The sequence below is a fragment of the Oncorhynchus clarkii genome, chromosome 29, assembly GCF_045791955.1.
Source record: "Oncorhynchus clarkii lewisi isolate Uvic-CL-2024 chromosome 29, UVic_Ocla_1.0, whole genome shotgun sequence".
Classification (NCBI taxonomy): Eukaryota; Metazoa; Chordata; class Actinopteri; order Salmoniformes; family Salmonidae; genus Oncorhynchus; species Oncorhynchus clarkii.
Genome location: NC_092175.1, coordinates 46738915 through 46766160, shown reverse-complemented (window position 1 = coordinate 46766160; position 27246 = coordinate 46738915). Strand labels below are relative to the sequence as shown.

The window sequence follows — 27246 nt, the reverse complement described above, 5'->3', positions numbered from 1 at the left end:
TATCAGCTCCATACCCATTATATAGAGGTAATACATCTATCAGCTCCATACCCATTATATAGAGGTAATACATCTATCAGCTCCATACCCATTATATAGAGGTAATACATCTATCAGCTCCATACCCATTATATAGAGTTATTTATACATCTATCAGCTCCATACCCATTATATAGAGGTAATACATCTATCAGCTCCATACCCAGTACCCGAAGATGCCGGTGCGTGTGTAGGTAGTCTGGATATCTCTGATGAAGGGGACATGAACCTGCTTAGAGAAGACCAACAGCAACAGCCCCTGCAGTCTCACTGAAGAGACCTTGTGGGGGGGAAAGAACGGGACGGAAGAGAGAGCGAAGGGGAGGAAGAGAGAGAGAAGTGGGAGGAAGAGAGAGAGAAGGGGGAGGAAGAGAGAGAGAAGGGGAAGGAAGAGAGAGAAGGGGGAGGGAGAGAGAGAGAGAGAGGGGGGAGGAAGAGAGAGAGAAGGGGAAGGAAGAGAGAGAAGGGGGGGGGAGAGAGAGAGAGAGAAGGGGGAGGAAGAGAGAGAGAGAGAGAAGGGGGAGGAAGAGAGAGAAGGAGGAGGAAGAGAGAGAGAAAGAGAGAGAGAGAGAGAGAGATACAGAAAGAAGACGAGAGAACGAGAGACAGAGGGAAAGGAATGAAGAAAGAAAATGGAGAGAGTGATCACTAAAGGTAAACAACTGGATGGGATTTGAGAGGATCTGACCTGTTGCTTAAATACCTGACAGAGATAAAGGGCCCTGATCTGATCTGACCTGTTACATAAATACCAGACAGAGATAAAGGGCCCTGATCTGACCTGTTACATGAATACCAGACAGAGATAAAGGGCCCTGATCTGATCTGTTACATAAATACCAGACAGAGATAAAGGGCCCTGATCTGATCTGTTGCATAAATACCAGACAGAGATAAAGGGCCCTGATCTGATCTGACCTGTTACATAAATACCAGACAGAGATAAAGGGCCCTGATCTGATCTGACCTGTTACATAAATACCAGACAGCGATAAAGGGCCCTGATCTGACCTGTTACTTAAATACCAGACAGAGATAAAGGGCCCTGATCTGATCTGTTACATAAATAGCAGACAGAGATAAAGGGCCCTGATCTGACCTGTTACATAAATACCAGACAGAGATAAAGGGCCCTGATCTGATCTGTTACATAAATACCTGACAGAGATAAAGGGCCCTGATCTGATCTGTTACATAAATACCTGACAGAGATAAAGGGCCCTGATCTGACCTGTTACATAAATACCTGACAGAGATAAAGGGCCCTGATCTGACCTGTTACATAAATACCTGACAGAGATAAAGGGCCCTGATCTGATCTGTTACATAAATACCAGACAGAGAGAAAGGGCCCTGATCTGATCTGTTACATAAATACCAGACAGAGAGAAAGGGCCCTGATCTGATCTGACCTGTTACATAAATACCAGACAGAGATAAAGGGCCCTGATCTGATCTGACCTGTTACATAAATACCAGACAGAGATAAAGGGCCCTGATCTGATCTGTTACATGAATACCAGACAGAGATAAAGGGCCCTGATCTGATCTGTTACATGAATACCAGACAGAGATAAAGGGCCCTGATCTGATCTGTTACATGAATACCAGACAGAGAGAAAGGGCCCTGATCTGATCTGACCTGTTACATAAATACCAGACAGAGATAAAGGGCCCTGATCTGACCTGTTACATGAATACCAGACAGAGAGAAAGGGCCCTGATCTGATCTGACCTGTTACATAAATACCAGACAGAGATAAAGGGCCCTGATCTGATCTGTTACATGAATACCAGACAGAGATAAAGGGCCCTGATCTGATCTGTTACATGAATACCAGACAGAGATAAAGGGCCCTGATCTGACCTGTTACATAAATACCAGACAGAGATAAAGGGCCCTGATCTGATCTGATACATGAATACCAGACAGAGATAAAGGGCCCTGATCTGATCTGTTACATGAATACCAGACAGAGATAAAGGGCCCTGATCTGACCTGTTACATAAATACCAGACAGAGATAAAGGGCCCTGATCTGATCTGTTACATGAATACCAGACAGAGATAAAGGGCCCTCATCTGACCTGTTACATAAATACCAGACAGAGATAAAGGGCCCTGATCTGATCTGTTACATAAATACCAGACAGAGATAAAGGGCCCTGATCTGATCTGTTACATAAATACCAGACAGAGATAAAGGGCCCTGATCTGATCTGTTACATAAATACCAGACAGAGATAAAGGGCCCTGATCTGATCTGTTACATAAATACCAGACAGAGATAAAGGGCCCTGATCTGATCTGACCTGTTACATAAATAGCAGACAGAGATAAAGGGCCCTGATCTGACCTGTTACATAAATACTATACAGAGACAAAGGGCCCTGATCTGATCTGACCTGTTACATAAATAGCAGACAGAGATAAAGGGCCCTGATCTGACCTGTTACATAAATACCAGACAGAGATAAAGGGCCCTGATCTGATCTGACCTGTTACATAAATAGCAGACAGAGATAAAGGGCCCTGATCTGACCTGTTACATAAATACTATACAGAGAAAAAGGGCCCTGATCTGATCTGACCTGTTACATAAATAGCAGACAGAGATAAAGGGCCCCGATCTGATCTGACCTGTTACATAAATACCAGACAGAGATAAAGGGCCCCGATCTGATCTGTTACATGAATACCAGACAGAGATAAAGGGCCCCGATCTGATCTGTTACATAAATACCAGACAGAGATAAAGGGCCCTGATCTGATCTGTTACATGAATACCAGACAGAGATAAAGGTTCCTGATCTGATCTGACCTGTTACATAAATACCAGACAGAGATAAAGGGCCCTGATCTGATCTGACCTGTTACATAAGTACCAGACAGAGATAAAGGGCCCTGATCTGATCCGTTACATAAATACTAGACTGAGATAAAGGGCCCCGATCTGACCTGACCTGTTAAATAAATAGCAGACAGAGAGAAAGGGCCCCGATCTGACCTGACCTGTTACATAAATACCAGACAGAGATAAAGGGCCCTGATCTGATCTGACCTGTTACATAAATAGCAAACCGAGATAAAGGGCCCTGATCTGATCTGACCTGTTACATGAATACCAGACAGAGAGAAAGGGCCCTGATCTGACCTGTTACATAAATACCAGACAGAGATAAAGGGCCCTGATCTGATCTGTTACATGAATACCAGACAGAGATAAAGGGCCCTGATCTGATCTGTTACATGAATACCAGACAGAGATAAAGGGCCCTGATCTGACCTGTTACATAAATACCAGACAGAGATAAAGGGCCCTGATCTGATCTGTTACATGAATACCAGACAGAGATAAAGGGCCCTGATCTGACCTGTTACATAAATACCAGACAGAGATAAAGGGCCCTGATCTGATCTGACCTGTTACATGAATACCAGACAGAGATAAAGGGCCCTGATCTGACCTGTTACTTAAATACCAGACAGAGATAAAGGGCCCTGATCTGATCTGTTACATAAATACCAGACAGAGATAAAGGGCCCTGATCTGACCTGTTACATAAATACCAGACAGAGATAAAGGGCCCTGATCTGATCTGTTACATGAATACCAGACAGAGATAAAGGGCCCTGATCTGACCTGTTACATAAATACCAGACAGAGATAAAGGGCCCTGATCTGATCTGTTACATAAATACCAGACAGAGATAAAGGGCCCTGATCTGATCTGTTACATAAATACCAGACAGAGATAAAGGGCCCTGATCTGATCTGTTACATAAATACCAGACAGAGATAAAGGGCCCTGATCTGACCTGTTACATAAATACCAGACAGAGATAAAGGGCCCTGATCTGACCTGACCTGTTATTTAAATACCAGACAGAGATAAAGGGCCCTGATCTGATCTGACCTGTTATTTAAATACCAGACAGAGATAAAGGGCCCTGATCTAACCTGTTACATAAATACCAGACAGAGATAAAGGGCCCTGATCTGATCTGACCTGTTACATGAATACCAGACAGAGATAAAGGGCCCTGATCTGACCTGTTACTTAAATACCAGACAGAGATAAAGGGCCCTGATCTGATCTGTTACATAAATACCAGACAGAGATAAAGGGCCCTGATCTGACCTGTTACATAAATACCAGACAGAGATAAAGGGCCCTGATCTGATCTGTTACATGAATACCAGACAGAGATAAAGGGCCCTGATCTGACCTGTTACATAAATACCAGACAGAGATAAAGGGCCCTGATCTGACCTGTTACATGAATACCAGACAGAGATAAAGGGCCCTGATCTGACATGTTACATGAATACCAGACAGAGATAAAGGGCCCTGATCTGATCTGTTACATAAATACCAGACAGAGATAAAGGGCCCTGATCTGATCTGTTACATAAATACCAGACAGAGATAAAGGGCCCTGATCTGATCTGTTACATAAATACCAGACAGAGATAAAGGGCCCTGATCTGATCTGTTACATAAATACCAGACAGAGATAAAGGGCCCTGATCTGATCTGTTACATAAATACCAGACAGAGATAAAGGGCCCTGATCTGATCTGACCTGTTACATAAATAGCAGACAGAGATAAAGGGCCCTGTGTTTGTTTTCTCAACCTGCAACAGGACCACAATGAGAACCTACTAAGGCCTCCTATTGTTTTCTCACAACTCACTGGTGCAGCACACACACACACACACACACACACACACACACACACACACACACACACACACACACACACACACACACACACACACACACACACACACACACACACTACCTTGATGTATCCTCTACTGGCCAGTGTGTTCATCAGTAGGTGGCTCCAAGAGTCTTCTACCAGCAGGTCTGACAGAAACCGCAGAGGAGCTGCATTTACCTCCTGAAGACTGACACCCACACACACACACGCACACGCACACGCACACACGCACACGCACACGCACACACACACACGTACACATACGCACGCACACGCACACACAAACACGCACACACACGTACACACTTTAATAAACATAGACTTACATACAGTAAACACACATATTTTACACTCAACATCCAATAGCTATCCAGCAGACATGATCTCACCCAATCACGTAGAGGTCTGTGGCAGGCTGGGCGTCCAGCTGCAGCAAGGAGGTGACATCACCAGGAGGCTCGGCTGTCGCCACATTCCATGTGACCATGTGCAACCTGTCAGAAACAAGCAGAAAGTAGAGAGAGAAATATCAACAAACTGTTTATTTCCAGCTTTAGAACGTAGCCATAGAACCCATCCTTAGAACCCACCTTTAGAACCCAGCTTTAGAACCCAGCCTTAGAACCCAGCTTTAGAACCCAGCCTTAGAACCAAGCCTTAGAACCCAGCTTTAGAACGCAGCCTTAGAACCCAGCCTTAGAACCCAGCTTTAGAACGCAGCCATAGAACCCAGCTTTAGAACGCAGCCTTAGAACGCAGCCTTAGAACACATCCTTAGAACCCAGCTTTAGAACGCAGCCTTAGAACACAGCCTTAGAACCCAGCTTTAGAACGCAGCCTTAGAACCCAGCTTTAGAACGCAGCCTTAGATCGCAGCCTTAGAACCCATCCTTAGATCCCAGCTTTAGAACGCAGCCTTAGAACCCAGCTTTAGAACCCAGCCTTAGAACCCAGCTTTAGAACGCAGCCTTAGAACCCAGCTTTAGAACGCAGCCTTAGAACCCAGCTTTAGAACGCAGCCTTAGAACCCAGCTTTAGAACGTAGCCTTAGAACCCAGCTTTAGAACCCAGCTTTAGAACCCAGCTTTAGAACGCAGCCTTAGAAACAAGCCTTAGAACCCAGTTTTAGAATGCAGCTTTAGAACCCAGCTTTAGAACCCAGCCTTAGAACCCATCCTTAGATCCCAGCTTTAGAACGCAGCCTTAGAAACCATCCTTAGAACCCAGCCTTTAGAACCCAGCCTTAGAACCCAGCCTTAGAACCCAGCCTTAGAACCCAGCCTTAATCCCAGCCTTAGATCCCAGCCTTAGAACTCAGCTTTAGAACGCAGCCTTAGAACCCAGCCTTAGAACCCAGCCTTAGAACCCAGCCTCAGAACCCAGCTTTAGAACCCATTCTTGAGACTTAGGACCAGGGGTCCTGGGCAGAGTCCCAACAGGCCTGAAAATAACCCTGTGTGTATCTCTCTCTCTCTGGGTGTTTGTACAGGTGTGTGCACCTGAAGGTGTCTCGGGGGCTGATGCCTCCACAGAGCTGAAAGGCTTCGTCCAGAGTGCGGGACAGTTCCTCGTTAGCCTCATCATCAGAGCTCAGGTCCTCTACACAGGTCAGCAGCTGGGACAGGCGCTGTCGGAGCAGCAGTCTACCCTTTGACCCTTGGGACGCCGTGCTGGAGGTGCTGTCGGACCTCACACGACTCCCGACCCCCGACCCAACGCCGTCAGACACACACAGTGCATCTATCGCCATTTTCATTGACACAGACATAGCCAGATCTGACTGTAAGTGTGTTTCTCTGTAAGTGATAGCAGGGCAGAGAGAGATCGGTTGGTGAGATGGAGAGATACAGTCTGGAGAACAAGAGAAAGAAGGGAAGAGAAACGCCCTCCGGGATAATAATCAGCTCTGACAAAGTATTCAGATTCTGTCCTCTTCTCTGACTGATGATCCAGGGGCAGCTACCTTACTGAGGTCAGGTCCTCTTTGTATCGTTCACACACAACAGACCTGGCCTCCCATAGAACCCAGTCTGTGATTCTTTTGCTTCTTGTTGATTGGCTTGCTAGTGGATTCCTCCTGCTAGCAGCAAACTGTCAGTCTCAGTTGGAGGTTTTAATCTTCTGAGATGATCTAATCTGGGTTGTCTTCCAGTAGATCCAGGAGATCCAGGAGATCCTCCCTCAGAAGAGGCCCAGAATTAACTGTACAGTCTGCTGCCTTTATGTCCTGTCCTCTGTGCGTCCTGTCCTCTTTCTGTCCTGTCCTCCGTGTGTCCTGTCCTCTGTGTGTCTTGTCCTCCGTGTGTGCTAGCCTCCGTGTCTGTGTGAGTGTGGTTTGCGAGTGACTGGACGACTCACTGAGAGCGACAGAGTTTTGGTGACGCAGGCGAACGAGTGATGGAGAGAAAGAGTGATGGAGAGAACGTGTGAGATTAGGACAATAATCTGGAGCAGGGGAGCGCCACGTGAAAAGGTGTGTGTGTGTGTGTGTGTGTGTGTGTGTGTGTGTAATCCACCATCACAGAGGGTATTGTTTCAGGACTAGAGTGACGTCACACCATGTAAGAGTTTTAATATTAATGCTTCACTCTACTCATTAACACTGACAACTGTTACTACAATGGACCGAGAGAGAGAGAGAGAGAGAGAGAGAGAGAGAGAGAGAGAGACAGAGACAGAGAGAGAGAGAGAGACAGAGAGAGAGAGAGAGAGAGAGAGAGAGAGAGAGAGAGAGAGAGAGAGAGAGAGGGGAGAGAGAGACAGAGAGAGAGAGATTTTTTGATTATTGTAAAAAACATATATACAGTACCCCATAATTTAGACATTTTTGCTAATTTATACAAATAAAATACAGGAATAGCTTATTTACATAAATCTTACAAAAACAAGCAATAATGAAGTCAATATATCCTCCACTTTGAGCCAGGAGAGATTGACATGCATATTATTAATGTTAGCTCTCTGTGTATATTTAAGAGCCAGTCATGTTCTGAGACAACTGCAATTTTACCAAGTCCCTCTTTTTGCCAACACAACTGAACAGGTATAAACTAGGGCCTGTAGGACCTGTCTTGTTGATAGTGCTGTTAAGAAGGTAGAAACTAGGGCCTGTAGGACCTGTCTTGTTGATAGTGTTGTTAAGAAGGTAGAAAATATGGCCTGTAGGACCTGTCTTGTTGATAGTGTTGTTAAGAAGGTAGAAAATATGGCCTGTAGGACCTGTCTTGTTGATAGTGTTGTTAAGAAGGTAGAAACTAGGGCCTGTAGGACCTGCCTTGTTGATAGTGTTGTTAAGAAGGTAGAAAATATGGCCTGTAGGACCTGCCTTGTTGATAGTGTTGTTAAGAAGGTAGAAACTAGAGCCTGTTGGACCTGCCTTGTTGATAGTGTTGTTAAGAAGGTAGAAACTAGGGCTTGTAGGACCTGCCTTGTTGATAGTGTTGTTAAGAATGTAGAAACTAGGGCCTGTTGGACCTGCCTTGTTGATAGTGTTGTTAAGAAGGTAGAAACTAGAGCCTGTAGGACCCGTCTTGTTGATAGTGCTGTTAAGAAGGTAGAAACTAGGGCCTGTAGGACCTGCCTTGTTGATAGTGTTGTTAAGAAGGTAGAGACTAGGGCATGTAGGACCTGCCTTGTTGATAGTGCTGTTAAGAAGGCAGAAACTAGGGCCTGTAGGACCTGTCTTGTTGATCGTTTTGTTAAGAAGGTACAAACTAGGGCCGGTAGGACCTGCCTTGTTTATAGTGTTATTCAGAAGGTACAAACTAGGGCCTGTAGGACCTGCCTTGTTGATAGTGCTGTTAAGAAGGTAGAAACTAGGGCATGTAGGACCTGCCTTGTTTATAGTGTTATTCAGAAGGTACAAACTAGGGCCTGTAGGACCTGCCTTGTTGATAGTGTTGTTAAGAAGGTAGAAACTAGAGCCTGTAGGACCTGCCTTGTTGATAGTGGTGTTAAGAAGGTAGAAACTAGGGCCTGTAGGACCTGTCTTGTTGATCGTTTTGTTAAGAAGGTACAAACTAGGGCCGGTAGGACCTGCCTTGTTTATAGTGTTATTCAGAAGGTACAAACTAGGGCCTGTAGGACCTGCCTTGTTGATAGTGCTGTTAAGAAGGTAGAAACTAGGGCCTGTAGGACCTGCCTTGTTGATAGTGGTGTTAAGAAGGTAGAAACTAGGGCCTGTAGGACCTGCCTTGTTGATAGTGTTGTTAAGAAGGTAGAAACTAGGGCCTGTAGGACCTGCCTTGTTGACAGTGTTGTTAAGAAGGTAGAAACTAGGGCCTGTAGGACCTGCCTTGTTGATAGTGTTGTTAAGAAGGTAGAAACTAGGGCCTGTAGGACCTGCCTTGTTGATAGTGTTGTTAAGAAGGTAGAAACTAGGGCCTGTAGGACCTGCCTTGTTGATAGTGTTGTTAAGAAGGTAGAAACTAGGGCCTGTAGGACCTGCCTTGTTGACAGTGTTGTTGTTAAGAAGGTAGAAACTAGGGCCTGTAGGACCTGCCTTGTTGACAGTGCTGTTAAGAAGGCAGAGTAGCGCTTTATTATGGACAGACTTCTCCCTATCTTAGCTACTGTTGTATCAATATGTTTTGACCATGACAGTTTACAATCCAGTGTTACTCCAAGCAGTTTAATCACCTCAACGTGCTCAATTTCCACATTATTCATTACGAGATGCACTGCAGTTGAGGTTTAGGGTTTAGTGAATGATTTGTCCCAAATACAATGCTTTTAGTTTTAGAAATATTTAGGACTAACTTATTCCTTGCCACCCGTTCTGAAAATAACTGCAGCTCTTTGTTAAGTGTTGCAGTCATTTCTGTCGCTGTTGTAGCTGACGTGTATAGTGTTGAGTCATCCGCATACGTAGACGCACTGATTGAAAAAAACAAGTGGCCTAAACAGCTACCCTGGGGAATTCCTGCTTCTACCTGGATTATGTTTGAGAGGCTTCAACAACCGGCTTGGAGTTTGACAAAAGCTACTTAAAGACTCTCAGACCATGAGAAACAAGAGTCTCTGGTCTGATGAAACCAAGATTGAACACTTTGGCGTGAATACCAAGCGTCACGTCTCAAGGAAACCTGGCATCATCCCAACGGTGAAGCATGGTGGTGGCAGCATCATGCTGTGGGGATGTTTTTTCGCGGCAGGGACTGGGAGACTAGTCAGGATCGAGGGAAAGATGAATGGAGCAAAGTACAGAGAGATCCTTGATGAAAAGGAACTCAGACTGGAGCAAAGATGCACCTTCCAACAGGACAATGACCCTAAGCTCAAAGGTGCTTCAACAACGTAGTGAATAAAGGGTCTGAATACTTATGTAAATGTTATATTTCAGTTTTTAATTTTCAATACATTTGCTAACATTTCTAAAAACCTGTTCCGTTGTCTTTCCTTTGCCCTCCTTCCCCAGCTCTACCTCTTCTCTACCCGTCATTCCCCAGCGCTACCTCTCCTGTACCCCTCCTTCCCCAGCTCTACCTCTCCTCTACCGTCCTTCCCCAGCTCTACCTCTCCTGTACCCCTCCTTCCCCAGCTCTACCTCTCCTCTACCTGTCCTTCCCCAGCTCTACCTCTCCTGTACCCCTCCTTCCCCAGCTTGACCTCTCCTTTACCTCTCCTGTACCTGTCCTTCCCCAGCTCTACCTCTCCTCTATCTCTCCTTCCCCAGCTCTACCTCTCCTGTACCCCTCCTTCCCTGCTCTACCTCTCCTGTACCCCTCCTTCCCCGCTCTACCTCTCCTCTACCCCTCCTTCCCCAGCTCTACCTCTCCTCTACCCCTCATTCCCCAGCTCTACCTCTCCTCTACCCCTCCTTCCCCAGCTCTACCTCTCCTCTACCCCTCATTCCCCAGCTCTACCTCTCCTCTACCCCTCCTTCCTCGCTCTACCTCTCCTCGACCTCTCCTGTACGCCTCCTGTACCCCTCCTTCCCCAGGTCTACCTCTCCTCTACATCTCCTGTACCCCTCCTTCCCCAGCTCTACCTCTCCTCTACCCCTCCTTCCCCAGCTCTACCTCTCCTCTACCTGTCCTTCCCCAGCTCTACCTCTCCTGTACCCCTCCTTCCCCAGCTTGACCTCTCCTTTACCTCTCCTGTACCTGTCCTTCCCCAGCTCTACCTCTCCTCTACCTCTCCTTCCCCAGCTCTACCTCTCCTCTACCCCTCATTCCCCGCTCTACCTCTCCTCTACCCCTCCTTCCCCAGCTCTACCTCTCCTCTACCCCTCATTCCCCAGCTCTACCTCTCCTGTACCCCTCCTTCCCCGCTCTACCTCTCCTCTACCCCTCCTTCCCCAGCTATACCTCTCCTCTACCCCTCATTCCCCAGCTCTACCTCTCCTCTACCCCTCCTTCCCCAGCTCTACCTCTCCTCTACCCCTCATTCCCCAGCTCTACCTCTACCCCTCCTTCCCCGCTCTACCTCTCCTCGACCTCTCCTGTACGCCTCCTGTACCCCTCCTTCCCCAGGTCTACCTCTCCTCTACATCTCCTGTACCCCTCCTTCCCCAGCTCTACCTCTCCTCTACCCCTCCTTCCCCAGCTCTACCTCTCCTCTACCCGTCCTTCCCCAGCTCTACCTCTCCTGTACCCCTCCTTCCCCAGCTCTACCTCTCCTGTACCCCTCCTTCCCCAGCTCTACCTCTCCTGTACCCCTCCTTCCCCAGGTCTACCTCTCCTCTACCTCTCCTGTACTCCTCCTCCCCCAGCTCCACCTCTCCTCTACCCGTCCCTCCCCAGCTCTACCTCCTCTACCCATCCTTCCCCAGCTCTACCTCTCCTGTACCCCTCCTTCCCCAGGTCTACCTCTCCTCTACCTCTCCTGTACCCCTCCTTCCCCAGCTCTACCTCTCCTGTACCCCTCCTTCCCCGCTTTACCTCTCCTCTACCCCTCCTTCCACAGCTCTACCTCTCTTTCCCCAGCTCTACCTCCCCTCTACCCCTCCTTCCCCAGCTCTACCTCTCCTCTACCTGTCCTTCCCCAGCTCTACCTCTCCTGTACCCCTCCTTCCCCAGCTTGACCTCTCCTTTACCTCTCCTGTACCTGTCCTTCCCCAGCTCTACCTCTCCTCTACCTCTCCTTCCCCAGCTCTACCTCTCCTGTACCCCTCCTTCCCTGCTCTACCTCTCCTGTACCCCTCCTTCCCCGCTCTACCTCTCCTCTACCCCTCCTTCCCCAGCTCTACCTCTCCTCTACCCCTCATTCCCCAGCTCTACCTCTCCTCTACCCCTCCTTCCCCAGCTCTACCTCTCCTCTACCCCTCATTCCCCAGCTCTACCTCTCCTCTACCCCTCCTTCCTCGCTCTACCTCTCCTCGACCTCTCCTGTACGCCTCCTGTACCCCTCCTTCCCCAGGTCTACCTCTCCTCTACATCTCCTGTACCCCTCCTTCCCCAGCTCTACCTCTCCTCTACCCCTCCTTCCCCAGCTCTACCTCTCCTCTACCTGTCCTTCCCCAGCTCTACCTCTCCTGTACCCCTCCTTCCCCAGCTTGACCTCTCCTTTACCTCTCCTGTACCTGTCCTTCCCCAGCTCTACCTCTCCTCTACCTCTCCTTCCCCAGCTCTACCTCTCCTCTACCCCTCATTCCCCGCTCTACCTCTCCTCTACCCCTCCTTCCCCAGCTCTACCTCTCCTCTACCCCTCATTCCCCAGCTCTACCTCTCCTGTACCCCTCCTTCCCCGCTCTACCTCTCCTCTACCCCTCCTTCCCCAGCTATACCTCTCCTCTACCCCTCATTCCCCAGCTCTACCTCTCCTCTACCCCTCCTTCCCCAGCTCTACCTCTCCTCTACCCCTCATTCCCCAGCTCTACCTCTACCCCTCCTTCCCCGCTCTACCTCTCCACGACCTCTCCTGTACGCCTCCTGTACCCCTCCTTCCCCAGGTCTACCTCTCCTCTACATCTCCTGTACCCCTCCTTCCCCAGCTCTACCTCTCCTCTACCCCTCCTTCCCCAGCTCTACCTCTCCTCTACCCGTCCTTCCCCAGCTCTACCTCTCCTGTACCCCTCCTTCCCCAGCTCTACCTCTCCTGTACCCCTCCTTCCCCAGTTCTACCTCTCCTGTACCCCTCCTTCCCCAGCTCTACCTCTCCTGTACCCCTCCTTCCCCAGGTCTACCTCTCCTCTACCTCTCCTGTACTCCTCCTCCCCCAGCTCCACCTCTCCTCTACCCGTCCCTCCCCAGCTCTACCTCCTCTACCCATCCTTCCCCAGCTCTACCTCTCCTGTACCCCTCCTTCCCCAGGTCTACCTCTCCTCTACCTCTCCTGTACCCCTCCTTCCCCAGCTCTACCTCTCCTGTACCCCTCCTTCCCCGCTTTACCTCTCCTCTACCCCTCCTTCCACAGCTCTACCTCTCTTTCCCCAGCTCTACCTCCCCTCTACCCCTCATTCCCCAGCTCTACCTCTCCTCTACCCCTCCTTCCCCAGCTCTACCTCTCCTCTACCTCTCCTGTACCCCTCATTCCCCAGCTCTACCTCTCCTCTACCCGTCCTTCCCCAGCTCTACCTCTCCTCCAGCCCTCCTGTACCCCTCCTTCCCCAGCTCTACCTCTCCTCTACCCCTCCTTCCCCAGCTCTACCTCTCCTCTACCTCTCCTGTACCCCTCCTTCCCCAGCTCTACCTCTCCTCTATCCCTCCTTCCCCAGCTCTACCTCTCCTCTACCCCTCCTTTTCCTGCTCTACCTCTCCTCTACCCCTCCTTCCCCAGCTCTACCTCTCCTCTACCTCTCCTGTACCCCTCATTTCCCAGCTCTACCTCTCCTCTACCCCTCCTTCCCCAGCTCTACCTCTCCTCTACCTCTCCTGTACCCCTCATTTCCCAGCTCTACCTCTCCTCTACCCCTCCTTCCCCAGCTCTACCTCTCCTGTAGCCCTCCTTCCCCGCTTTACCTCTCCTCTACCCCTCCTTCCCCACCTCTACCTCTCCTCTACCCCTCCTTCCCCAGCTCTACCTCTCCTGTACCCCTCCTTCCCCGCTCTACCTCTCCTCTACCCCTCCTTCCCCGCTCTACCTCTCCTGTACCCCTCCTTCCCCAGCTCTACCTCTCCTGTACCCCTCCTTCCCCAGCTCTACCTCTCCTCTACCCCTCCTCCTACCTATCCTGTCCCCCTTTTCTCCCCCCCGCTCTACATCTCCTCTACCCTCCCCGCTCTGTGTGTAACACTGTCACATGCAGACTGTTAAACACACATTCTTTACCTTCTCTGATCTGCTCTGGTCAGAGGTTGATGAGGGGTTGATGACGTACTATAACGGATTGTTACTGAACTCTGGTAGAACTAAACCATCTTAACATTCTGTATTCTGAAGGTTCCATTTGCCATTCACCTTTAAGCTCCTTCCAGAGGGAGGAGGCTGGGTAACTCTAAATCAGGTCTATTATACTGGTGGTTCGCGGGGGCTCCCAGATACACCAGAGCGTTGCTCTTTGATAGAGAGAGAGAGAGAGAGAGAGAGAGAGCAGCCGATGTGAGCTTAGCGAGGAGATTGTTTCGTCTCTTTGATGGGAGAGACTTCCCATCAAAAGCTAGTCAGCTGAGAAAGGCCATGAATGAAAGATTTCTATGTGTAAAAATCAACAAAACAAGACAAGGAAGAGAAAGAAATAGTAAAGGAACAGAATGTGATGCTAGTCAGCTGAGAAAGGCCATGCAGAGAAGGGTTCCCATGTGGAAATAAAAACAAAACATGAAGCTATGTATTTAAAACGGACAGGGAAGCAAAAAGCAATTACTGGGATGCAGGTCAACTGTGTTATAAATGTAGAGGTATATAATAACAGGTCAACTGTGTTATACATGTAGAGGTATATAATAACAGGTCAACTGTGTTATACATGTAGAGGTATATAATAACAGGTCAACTGTGTTATAAATGTAGAGGTATATAATAACAGGTCAACTGTGTTATACATGTAGAGTTATATAATAACAGGTCAACTGTGTTATAAATGTAGAGGTATATAATCTCAGGTCAACTGTGTTATACATGTAGAGGTATATAATCACAGTAGAGGTATATAATCACAGGTCAACTGTGTTATAAATGTAGAGGTATATAATAACAAGTCAACTGTGTTATAAATGTAGAGGTATATAATCTCAGGTCAACTGTGTTATACATGTAGAGGCATATAATAACAGTAGAGGTATATAATAACAGGTCAACTGTGTTATACATGTAGAGGTATATAATAACAGGTCAACTGTGTTATAAATGTAGAGGTATATAATCTCAGGTCAGCTGTGTTATAAATGTAGAGGTATATAATCACAGGTCAACTGTGTTATAAATGTAGAGGTATATAATAACAGGTCAACTGTGTTATAAATGTAGAGGTATATAATAACAGGTCAACTGTGTTATACATGTAGAGGTATATAATAACAGGTCAACTGTGTTATAAATGTAGAGGTATATAATAACAGGTCAACTGTGTTATAAATGTAGAGGTATATAATAACAGGTCAACTGTGTTATAAATGTAGAGGTATATAATAACAGGTCAACTGTGTTATAAATGTAGAGGTATATAATCTCAGGTCAACTGTGTTATACATGTAGAGGTATATAATCACAGTAGAGGTATATAATAACAGGTCAACTGTGTTATAAATGTAGAGGTATATAATCACAGTAGAGGTATATAATAACAGGTCAGCTGTGTTATAAATGTAGAGGTATATAATAACAGGTCAACTGTGTTATACATGTAGAGGTATATAATCACAGGTCAACTGTGTTATAAATGTAGAGGTATATAATAACAGGTCAACTGTGTTATAAATGTAGAGGTATATAATAACAGGTCAACTGTGTTATAAATGTAGAGGTATATAATAACAGGTCAACTGTGTTATAAATGTAGAGGTATATAATAACAAGTCAACTGTGTTATAAATGTAGAGGTATATAATAACAGGTCAACTGTGTTATAAATGTAGAGGTATATAATAACAGGTCAACTGTGTTATAAATGTAGAGGTATATAATCTCAGGTCAACTGTGTTATACATGTAGAGGCATATAATAACAGTAGAGGTATATAATAACAGGTCAACTGTGTTATACATGTAGAGGTATATAATAACAGGTCAACTGTGTTATAAATGTAGAGGTATATAATCTCAGGTCAGCTGTGTTATAAATGTAGAGGTATATAATCACAGGTCAACTGTGTTATAAATGTAGAGGTATATAATAACAGGTCAACTGTGTTATAAATGTAGAGGTATATAATAACAGGTCAACTGTGTTATACATGTAGAGGTATATAATAACAGGTCAACTGTGTTATAAATGTAGAGGTATATAATAACAGGTCAACTGTGTTATCAATGTAGAGGTATATAATAACAGGTCAACTGTGTTATAAATGTAGAGGTATATAATAACAGGTCAACTGTGTTATAATTGTAGAGGCATATAATCTCAGGTCAACTGTGTTATACATGTAGAGGTATATAATCACAGTAGAGGTATATAATAACAGGTCAACTGTGTTATAAATGTAGAGGTATATAATCACAGTAGAGGTATATAATAACAGGTCAACTGTGTTATAAATGTAGAGGTATATAATAACAGGTCAACTGTGTTATAAATGTAGAGGTATATAATAACAGGTCAACTGTGTTATAAATGTAGAGGTATATAATAACAGGTCAACTGTGTTATAAATGTAGAGGTATATAATAACAGGTCAACTGTGTTATAAATGTAGAGGTATATAATAACAGGTCAACTGTGTTATAAATGTAGAGGTATATAATCACAGGTCAACTGTGTTATAAATGTAGAGGTATATAATCACAGTAGAGGTATATAATCACAGGTCAACTGTGTTATAAATGTAGAGGTATATAATCACAGGTCAACTGTGTTATAAATGTAGAGGTATATAATCACAGTAGAGGTATATAATCACAGGTCAACTGTGTTATAAATGTAGAGGTATATAATCACAGGTCAACTGTGTTATACATGTAGAGGTATATAATAACAGGTCAACTGTGTTATAAATGTAGAGGTATATAATCACAGGTCAACTGTGTTATAAATGTAGAGGTATATAATAACAGGTCAACTGTGTTATACATGTAGAGGTATATAATAACAGGTCAACTGTGTTATACATGTAGAGGTATATAATCACAGTAGAGGTATATAATAACAGGTCAACTGTGTTATAAATGTAGAGGTATATAATAACAGGTCAACTGTGTTATAAATGTAGAGGTATATAATCTCAGGTCAACTGTGTTATAAATGTAGAGGTATATAATCTCAGGCCAACTGTGTTATACATGTAGAGGTATATAATCACAGTAGAGGTATATAATCTCAGGTCAACTGTGTTATACATGTAGAGGTATATAATCACAGTAGAGGTATATAATCACAGGTCAACTGTGTTATAAATGTAGAGGTATATAATAACAGGTCAACTGTGTTATACACGTAGAGGTATATAATAACAGGTCAACTGTGTTATACATGTAGAGGCATATAATAACAGTAGAGGTATATAATCACAGGTCAACTGTGTTATACCTGTAGAGGTATATAATCACAGTAGAGGTATATAATCACAGGTCAACTGTGTTATAAATGTAGAGGTATATAATAACAGGTCAACTGTGTTATACATGTAGAGGTATATAATAACAGGTCAACTGTGTTATAAATGTAGAGGTATATAATAACAGTAGAGGTACATAATCACAGGTCAACTGTGTTATAAATGTACAGGAATATAATCACAGGTCAACTGTGTTATACATGTAGAGGTATATAATAACAGGTCAACTGTGTTATAAATGTACAGGAATATAATCACAGGTCAACTGTGTTATACATGTAGAGGTATATAATCACAGGTCAACTGTGTTATAAATGTAGAGGTATATAATCACAGGTCAACTGTGTTATAAATGTAGAGGTATATAATAACAGGTCAACTGTGGTATACATGTAGAGGTATATAATCACAGGTCAACTGTGTTATAAATGTGTTCCATTATTGAAACAAGTTGATGTATAATCACAGTAGAGGTGTATAATCACAGTATAGTTGTATATTCACAGTAGAGGTGTATAATCACAGTATAGTTGTATATTCACAGTAGAGGTGTATAATCACAGTAGAGATATATAATCACAGAAGAGGTATATAATCACAGTAGAGGTGTATAATCACAGTATAGGTTTATAATCACAGTAGAGGAATATAATCACAGTAGAGGTGTATAATCACAGTAGAGGTGATTATGATTATATAATCGCAGTAGAGGTATATAATCACAGTAGAGGTGTAAAATCGCAGTAGAGGTGTATAATCACAGTAGAGGTGTATAATCACAGTAGAGGTGTATAATCACAGTAGAGGTGATTATGATTATATAATCACAGTAGAGGTGTATAATCGCAGTAGAGGTGTAAAATCACTGTAGAGGTGTATAATCACAGTAGAGGTGTATAATCACAGAAGAGGTGTATAATCACAGTAGAGGTGATTATGATTATATAATCACAGTAGAGGTATATCATCACAGAAGAGGTGTATAATCACAGTAGAGGTGATTATGATTATATAATCACAGTAGATGTATATAATCACATTAGAGGTGTATATTCACAGTAGAGGTTTATAATCTCAGTAGAGGTGTATAATCACAGTAGAGGTGTATAATCACAATAGAGGTGATTATGATTATATAATCACAGTAGATGTATATAATCACATTAGAGGTGTATATTCACAGTAGAGGTTTATAATCTCAGTAGAGGTGTATAATCACAGTAGAGGTGTATAATCACAATAGAGGTGATTATGATTATATAATCACAGAAGAGGTGTATAATCACAGTAGAGATGTATAATCACAGTAGAGGTGTATAATCACAGTAGAGGTATATAATCACAGTATAGGTGATTATAATTATATAATCACAGTAGAGGTATATACTCACAGTAGAGGTATATAATCACAGTAGAGGTATATAATCACAGTAGAGGTGTATAATCACAGTAGAGGTGTATAATAACAGTATAGGTGTATAATCACAGTAGAGGAATATAATCATAGTAGAGGTATATAATCACAGTAGAGGTATATACTCACAGTAGAGGTATATAATCACAGTAGAGGTATATAATCACAGTAGAGGTATATAATCACAGTAGAGGTATATACTCACAGTAGAGGTATATAATCGCAGTAGAGGTATATAATCACAGTAGAGGTATATACTCACAGTAGAGGTATATAATCACAGTAGAGGTGTATAATCACAGTAGAGGTATATAATCACAGTAGAGGTGTATAATCACAGTAGAGGTATATAATCACAGTAGAGGTATATACTCACAGTAGAGGTATATAATCACAGTAGAGGTATATAATCACAGTAGAGGTGTATAATCACAGTAGAGGTATATAATCACAGTAGAGGTATATACTCACAGTAGAGGTATATAATCATAGTAGAGGTATATAATCACAGTAGAGGTATATAATCACAGTAGAGGTGTATAATCACAGTAGAGGTATATAATCACAGTAGAGGTATATAATCATAGTAGAGGTATATAATCACAGTAGAGGTATATAATCATAGTATAGGTATATAATCACAGTATAGGTGATTATAATTATATAATCACAGTAGAGGTATATACTCACAGTAGAGGTATATAATCACAGTAGAGGTGTATAATCACAGTAGAGGTGTATAATCACAGTAGAGGTTTATAATCACAGTAGAGGTGTATAATCACAGTAGAGGTGTAATCACAGTAGAGGTGTATAAGCACAGTAGAGGTATATAATCACAGTAGAGGTGTATAATCACAGTAGAGGAATATAATCACAGTAGAGGTTTATAATCACAGTAGAGGTATATGATCACAGTAGACGTGTATAATCACAGTAGAGGTATATAATCACAGTAGAAGTATATAACCTGAGTTTGCTAATTCCTCCTCCTTCTCCTCCTCCTTCTCGTCCTCCTTCTCCTCCTGCTTCTCCTCTTCCTGCTCTGCACTTTATTGTACTCATTTTCTCACCTGTAAACACACACACCAGAGATGTTATACACACACCAGAGATATTATACACACACCAGAGATATTATACACACACACCAGAGATATTATACACACACCAGAGATATTATACACACACAACAGAGATATTATACACACACCAGAGATATTATACACACACACCAGATATATTATACACACACCAGAGATATTATACACACACCAGAGATATTATACACACACCAGAGATATTATACACACACAACAGAGATATTATACACACACACCAGAGTTATTATACACACACACCAGAGATACTATACACACACACCAGAGATATTATACACACACCAGAGATATTATACACACACCAGAGATATTATACACACACCAGAGATATTATACACACACACCAGAGATATTATACACACACCAGAGATATTATACACACACCAGAGATATTATACACACACCAGAGATATTATACACACACCAGAGATATTATACACAAACCAGAGATATTATACACACACCAGAGATATTATACACACACCAGAGATATTATACACACACTAGAGATATTATACACACACACCAGAGACATTACACACACACCAGAGATATTATACACCCAGGAGAGATATTATACACACAGGAGAGATATTATACACACACCAGAGACATTACACACTCACCAGAGATATTATACACACAGGAGAGATATTATACACACAGGAGAGATTTTATATACACACCAGAGATATTATACACAAACCAGAGATATTATACACACACCAGAGATATTATATACACAGGAGAGATATTACACACACACCAGAGATATTATAAACACACCAGAGATATTATACACACTCCAGAGATATTATAAACACACCAGAGATATTAAATACACACCAGAGATATTATACACACACTAGAGATATTATACACACACCAGAGATATTATAAACACACCAGAGATATTATACACACACCAGAGATATTACACACTCACCAGAGATATTATACACATACCAGAGATATTACACACACCAGAGATATTACACACTCACCAGAGATATTACACACACACCAGAGATATTATACACACACCAGAGATATTACACACACACCAGAGATATGATACTGTAAGGGGAGCGTAGCTGGTGGCAGAGAAGTCCGACGCAGGAGAACAGAACTGGGTGAACCCACAAACCCCACAACGGCCCCACAAACTGCAGACCCAGCTTCCGGCAGGGCAGGCGAAGGGGCAGGTTTCGGGTCGAGAGCCAGACCCGATCCCCTGGTGCTAACACCGGGGCCTCACTGCGGTGACGGTCTGCGCCGGCTTTCTGGCTCAGCACGGCACGCTGAAGGTGAACATGGGCGGCGTCCCATGTTTCCTCCGCTCGCCGGAAACAGTCGTCCACCGCAGGAGCCTCGGTCTGACTCTGATGCCAAGGAGCCAGAACTGGCTTATACCCTAATACGCACTGGAAGGGGGAGAGGCACCCCGTAGTGCCGGAAGACGTGTGTAAACAAGGCCTCTGCAGTCTGTGGGGCCGTAGGGAGACCGGGCAGCGGGAGGAGACGGCAAGACTTAGAGAAACGGTCCACAACGACCAGGATCGTGGTGTTTCCCTGTGAGGGAGACTTGTGTACGTGCTGCTGTGCGTTTTGTTGCCAACCTTACTTTGCTACCTGACAACTTTACGTTTTTTACTTTTTAATCACCGTTTATATATATATTTTTTTCCCTCATTCAACTTTTTCACTCCGGATGCTTTATCTGGACGTGGTTCGTCAGGATCTCCAACAGCCGAAGCTAAGTAGTAACATTAACATGATGCCTTCTAATTGCAGTCGCTGTACTCATAATATACAGGAGAACAATCGCCTTAAGGCGAGGATAGCTGTGCTGCAAGCCCAGCTTCAGACGCAACCGTTAGGCAAGGATAATTTCAGTGTAGGAAAGGATGAAACAACGTTTGTGCCACCAGTAAGTACAGATAGTAACGTTAGTATAAATCCTCTCGCACGGTCCCCGCAGCCGGACAACTTTCTCATGGCTTCTGGAGGGAAATGCTGTAGGAATGCTCAACCGGTGTCGCTCATTCAGCCGACAGAAACTTTCAACCGGTTTTCCCCATTAAGCAGCGAGTCGGAGCCAGAGGCCGAGCCTTCTCTGGTCTCTCCTCCTCCCGTTACAGGGTCTGAGACGCATCCCACCATTAGCCGCTACCTGACCAAAGCTTCGGTAGTAGTTGGCAAACGCTAGGAACCGCTGCACCTCCTTTACCATGGTGGGAGATGGCCAATTATGCACGGCTGATATGCAGTCATTTTCCATCTCCACCCCTGATGTGGAAATGCGGTACCCTAGGAAGGAGACGGACTGCTGGAAGAACAGGCATTTCTCAGCCTTGACGTACAGGTCATGCTCCAACAGTCGACCAAGCACCTTGCGCACCAGGGACACATGCTCGGCGCATATAGCACGGTGGAGACCTGGTCTGGGCTTTCCGCCGTAGTAGCACCTACGGAAACCCCTAAACACCTCCCCGAGCACTCTCGCGACCACCCCGTGAGAGCCCTCCGTTGCCATGAAACAGTGAGGTCATGACAAGCTAACCAGGGTAGGCCTAGCACCACGGGAAACGCAAGAGAGTCAATGAGAAAGAGAGTATGATGGCTGCTCACTGCCAGGGTTTCCTGCTTCAGTTGGAATTATGCCTGGCCACCGTCCACCCAGCTCCTTTGGTCCGTGAAAGGGTTTCCGCCCTCATCTTATGCCTCTCGGGGAAAGCCCTGGAGTCATCAATATACACCACTACACCCTGCCCGTGCAGGTCCCTGAAAATCTCATCTACAAAGGCTTGGAAGACTGATGGAGCATTCATCAACCCGTACGGCATGATGAGGGTTCTCATAATGCCCTGAGGTCGTACTGAACACCGTCTTCCACTCGTCTCCCTCCCGAACACCAGGTTGTAACGCGCTCCTGAGATCTAGTTTGGTGAAGAAGCGCGTCCCGTGCACTGACTCAATCGCCGTGGCGATAAGAGGTAGCGGGTAACTATACCTCATAGTGATCTGATTTAGGCCTCGATAGTCAATACACGGGCGCAGACCTCCCCTATAATAATACCCCTATAACATGCCTATAACACTCCTATAACACCTCTATTACACTCATATAACACCCCTATAATAATACCCCTATAACACCCCTATAATAATACCCCTATAACATGCCTATAACACTCCTATAACACCCCTATAACACCCCTATAACACCCCTATAACACCCCTATAATACCCCTATAACACCCCTATAACACCCCTATAACACCCCTATAACATGCCTATAACACTCCTATAACACCCCTATAACACTCATATAACACCCCTATAATAATACCCCTATAACACCCCTATAATAACCCCCTATAACACCCCTATAACACCCCTATAACACTCCTATAACACTCATATAACACGCCTATAATAATACCCCTATAACAACCCTATAATAACCCCCCTATAATACTCCTATAACACTCCTATTACACCCCTATAACACTCCAGTAACACTCCTATAGCACCCCTATAACACTCATATAACACCCCTATAATAGTACCCCTATAACAACCCTATATTAACCCCCTATAATACCCATATAACACCCCTATAACACTCATATAACACCCCTATATTAACCCCCTATAATACCCCTATAACACCCCTATAACACTCATATAACACCCCTATAATAGTACCCCTATAACACCCCTATAATAACCCCCTATAACACCCCTATAATAACCCCTTATAACACTCCTATAACACCCCTATAACACACCTATAACGCCTCTATAATACCCCTATAACACCCCTATAACACCCTTATAACACCCCTATAACACCCCTATAACACCCTTACAATACCCCTATAACACCCCTATAACACTCCTATAACACCCCTATAATAATACCCCTATAACACCCCTATAATAACCCCCTATAACACCCCTATAACACTCACATAACACTCATATAACACCCCTATAATAATACCCCTATAACACCCCTATAATACCCTTACAATACCCCTATAATACCCCTATAACACCCCTATAACACCCTTACAATACCCATATAACACCCCTATAACACTCATATAACACCCCTATAATAATACCTCTATAATAACCCCCTATAATACTCCTATAACACTCCTATTACACCCCTATAACACTCCAGTAACACTCCTATAACACCCCTATAACACACCTATAACGCCTCTATAATACCCCTATAACACCCCTATAACACCCTTATAATACCCCTATAACACCCCTATAACACCCTTATAATACCCCTATAACACCCCTATAACACTCATATAACACCCCTATAACACCCTTATAATACCCCTATAACACCCCTATAACACTCATATAACACCCCTATAACACCCCTATAACACCCTTACAATACCCCTATAATAATACCCCTATAACAACCCTATAATAACCCCCTATAACACCCCTATAACACTCCTATTACACCCCTATAACACTCCAATAACACTCCTATAGCACCCCTATAACACTCATATAATACCCCTATAATAATACCCCTATAACACCCCTATAATAACCCCCTATAACACCCCTTTAATAATACCCCTATAACACCCCTATAATGATACCCATATACCACATATATACCACATCTATATACATATATACCACATCTACCATATAACAACACCCCTGTAACACCCCTATAACACCCATATAATAACCCCCGAACACCCCTATACCGCCCCTATACCACCCCCATAACACCCCTATAACACCCCCATGTCTCTCCTATATGTTTCTCCTGGTCCCTGACTTGTGAAAATAGTTACTCAAACAATAGAGTAGCAGCTCGACTAGGGCGCATCAACTTCTCTGCATTCTCCCAAATCCGAATATCAATCAATTATATAAACTTGAGTTGCAACAAAAAAAATGAAAGCAAAATGAACACACACGGCCGTACGTGCTTAGCCTACCTGTGTCTGTGAGTAGAGAGTGTCCAGCGGTGTCCGGTAAAAACGGATGACTCCCTATCGCGCATATAACGAGTGTCGTCCGGAGAGATAAACGATAGTATCGTGTGTGAAAATAATGAGCCGAAGGAACGACTGTTACCTAGTATTGAACCCTCTGACTGACGTGTTTTAATACCATCTGCGTGACTTAATCAGCAGGCTGTTATAATCCGGTAAGGTTCTGAACTGTGGGAGGATCTACACAACAAAACAACGGTGGGTTATTTTCCCAACCCAATAGATTGTTCACAGCTATTGGGTCATTTTTGCTTGGATATTTTCTGTTTTATAAATAACACAACAAGTTGGGTTTAAAGTGAGTAGGCTCCTGAAAGAAATGTAAAAATGTTTGCTCCATATGGAGGACCAAACCTGCCATAATAATAAATAAATAAATGCATCCACACATAATTAAATAAATAAGCAAAGAATTACAAAAATACTGGCTTTCATTTTCTCTATGTATCTGCATGTATTAAATTATTTACCTTATTTCAAATTGTTTTAAAACTTTAATTCACTTCATTAATGTATATATTTGTGTATTTCTTCCTCCAATGTGATAATGAGGTGGTGTCAATCGGTGGGCGGTATCTAACACACCAGTGGTTGATCGACGTCACTGCGTGTTGCACCTTTTTGAAGATATTTGTGTGAACTCTTCACAGTTGTGAACATTTCATGGACCCAAGATGCATAGGCAAGGATGTACAACGCGTACTGTATGCCCCAATTCAATCCTGAAGTCTAATACATACACAGTGCGATTTAGACTGATTTGAATTGTTTTTGTCCATTTAACTAATAATTGTCTTCTGTTGAATTTATATAACAATATTACACACTTGTTAAGCATTATCTAGTCCAAATATGGCATGATTACACTATTTGTATCCGTTTGCATCAGTTTCAATACGGGACTTTTTATGTTGAAGGTGAACTGCAAATTCCACTGTTGTTTCTAATCTTCACATTGGTTGCTCTGGCAGTGCTGGCCGCTGGCCGAAAACAACTAATCTCCAGATTAGCTGCTTTTCTGCATCGAAAACGTGGGTCAGCTAGCTGCTACAAGGGACACATACAGTGGCAAGAAAAAGTATGTGAATCCTGTGGAATTACCTGGATTTACCTGGATGAATTACCTGGATTTACCTGGATGAATTACCTGGATTTACCTGGATGAATTACCTGGATTTACCTGGATGAATTACCTGGATTTACCTGGATGAATTACCTGGATTTACCTGGATGAATTACCTGGATTTACCTGGATGAATTACCTGGATTTACCTGGATGAATTACCTGGATTTACCTGGATGAATTACCTGGATTTCTGCATCAATTGGTCATACAATTTGATCTGATCTTCATCTAAGTCACAACAATAGACAAACAGTCTACTTAAACTAATAACACACAAACAATTATACGTTTTCATGTCTTTATTGAACACAGCGTGTAAACATTCACAGTGCAGGGTAGTACAAGTATGTGAACCCTTGGATTTAATAACTGGTTGACTCTCCTTTGGCAGCAATAACCTCAAACAAATGTTTTCTCTAGTTGTGGATCAGACCTGCACAACAGTCACGAGGAATTTTGGACCATTCCTCTTTAAAAAACTGTTTCAGTTCAGCAATATTCTTGGGATGTCTGGTGTGAACCGCTCTCGAGGTCACGCCACAGCATCTCAATCAGATTGAGGTCAGGACTCTGACTGGGCCACTCCAGAAGGTGTATTTTCTTCTGTTGAAGCCATTCTGTTGTTGATTTACCTCTGTGTTTTGGGTCGTTGTCCTGTTGCATCATCCAACTTCTGTTGAGCTTCCATTGGCGGACAGATACATTATCCTGCAAAATGTCTTGATATACTTGGGAATTCGTTTTTCCACTGATGATAGCAAGCTGTCCAGGCCCTGAAGCCTCAAACCAGCCAACACCATGATGCTCCCTCCACTATACTTTATAGTTAGGTTTTGATGTTGGTGTGCTGTGCCTTTTTTTTCTCCCCGTAGTGTTGTGTGTTCCTTCCAAACAACTCAATTTCAGATTTATCTGTCCACAGGATATTTTGCCAGTAGCGCTGTGGAACGTCCAGGTGCTCTTTGCGAACTCCAGACGTGCAGCAATGGTTTTTGTGGACAGCAGTGGTTTCTTCCGTGGTGTCCTCCCACAAACACCATTCTTGTTTATTGTTTTTCGCATCGTAGACTCATCAACAGAGCATTCTGCTCTGTGATCTTGCAGTCATCTTTGCAGGACAGTCATTCCTAGGGGGAGTAGCAACAGTGCTGAACTTTCTCCATTTATAGAC

At 43.9% G+C, this 27246-nt stretch overlaps 1 protein-coding gene across 4 annotated transcripts in view; it reads right to left on the bottom strand.

The window, feature by feature from the left end:
- The window catches only part of LOC139388271 (inositol polyphosphate-5-phosphatase Kb), a 47245-nt gene extending 22221 nt beyond the window's left edge, over positions 1–25024 (bottom strand). For 2 of the 4 annotated variants that reach the window (XM_071134834.1, XM_071134835.1), the window contains exons 1-4: positions 6268–7138; positions 5158–5262; positions 4847–4955; positions 203–319 (exon numbers count right to left, since the gene is read on the bottom strand). In XM_071134834.1, coding sequence (XP_070990935.1) covers positions 203–319; positions 4847–4955; positions 5158–5262; positions 6268–6536 — 600 coding nt within the window. In that variant the 5' untranslated portion in view covers positions 6537–7138. Of the gene's footprint in view, positions 1–202; positions 320–4846; positions 4956–5157; positions 5263–6267; positions 7139–19744; positions 19848–24892 lie in introns of those variants that run through there. The other 2 variants (XM_071134836.1, XM_071134837.1) reach the window with 2 other exon arrangements.
- Positions 25025–27246: the final 2222 nt, after the last annotated feature.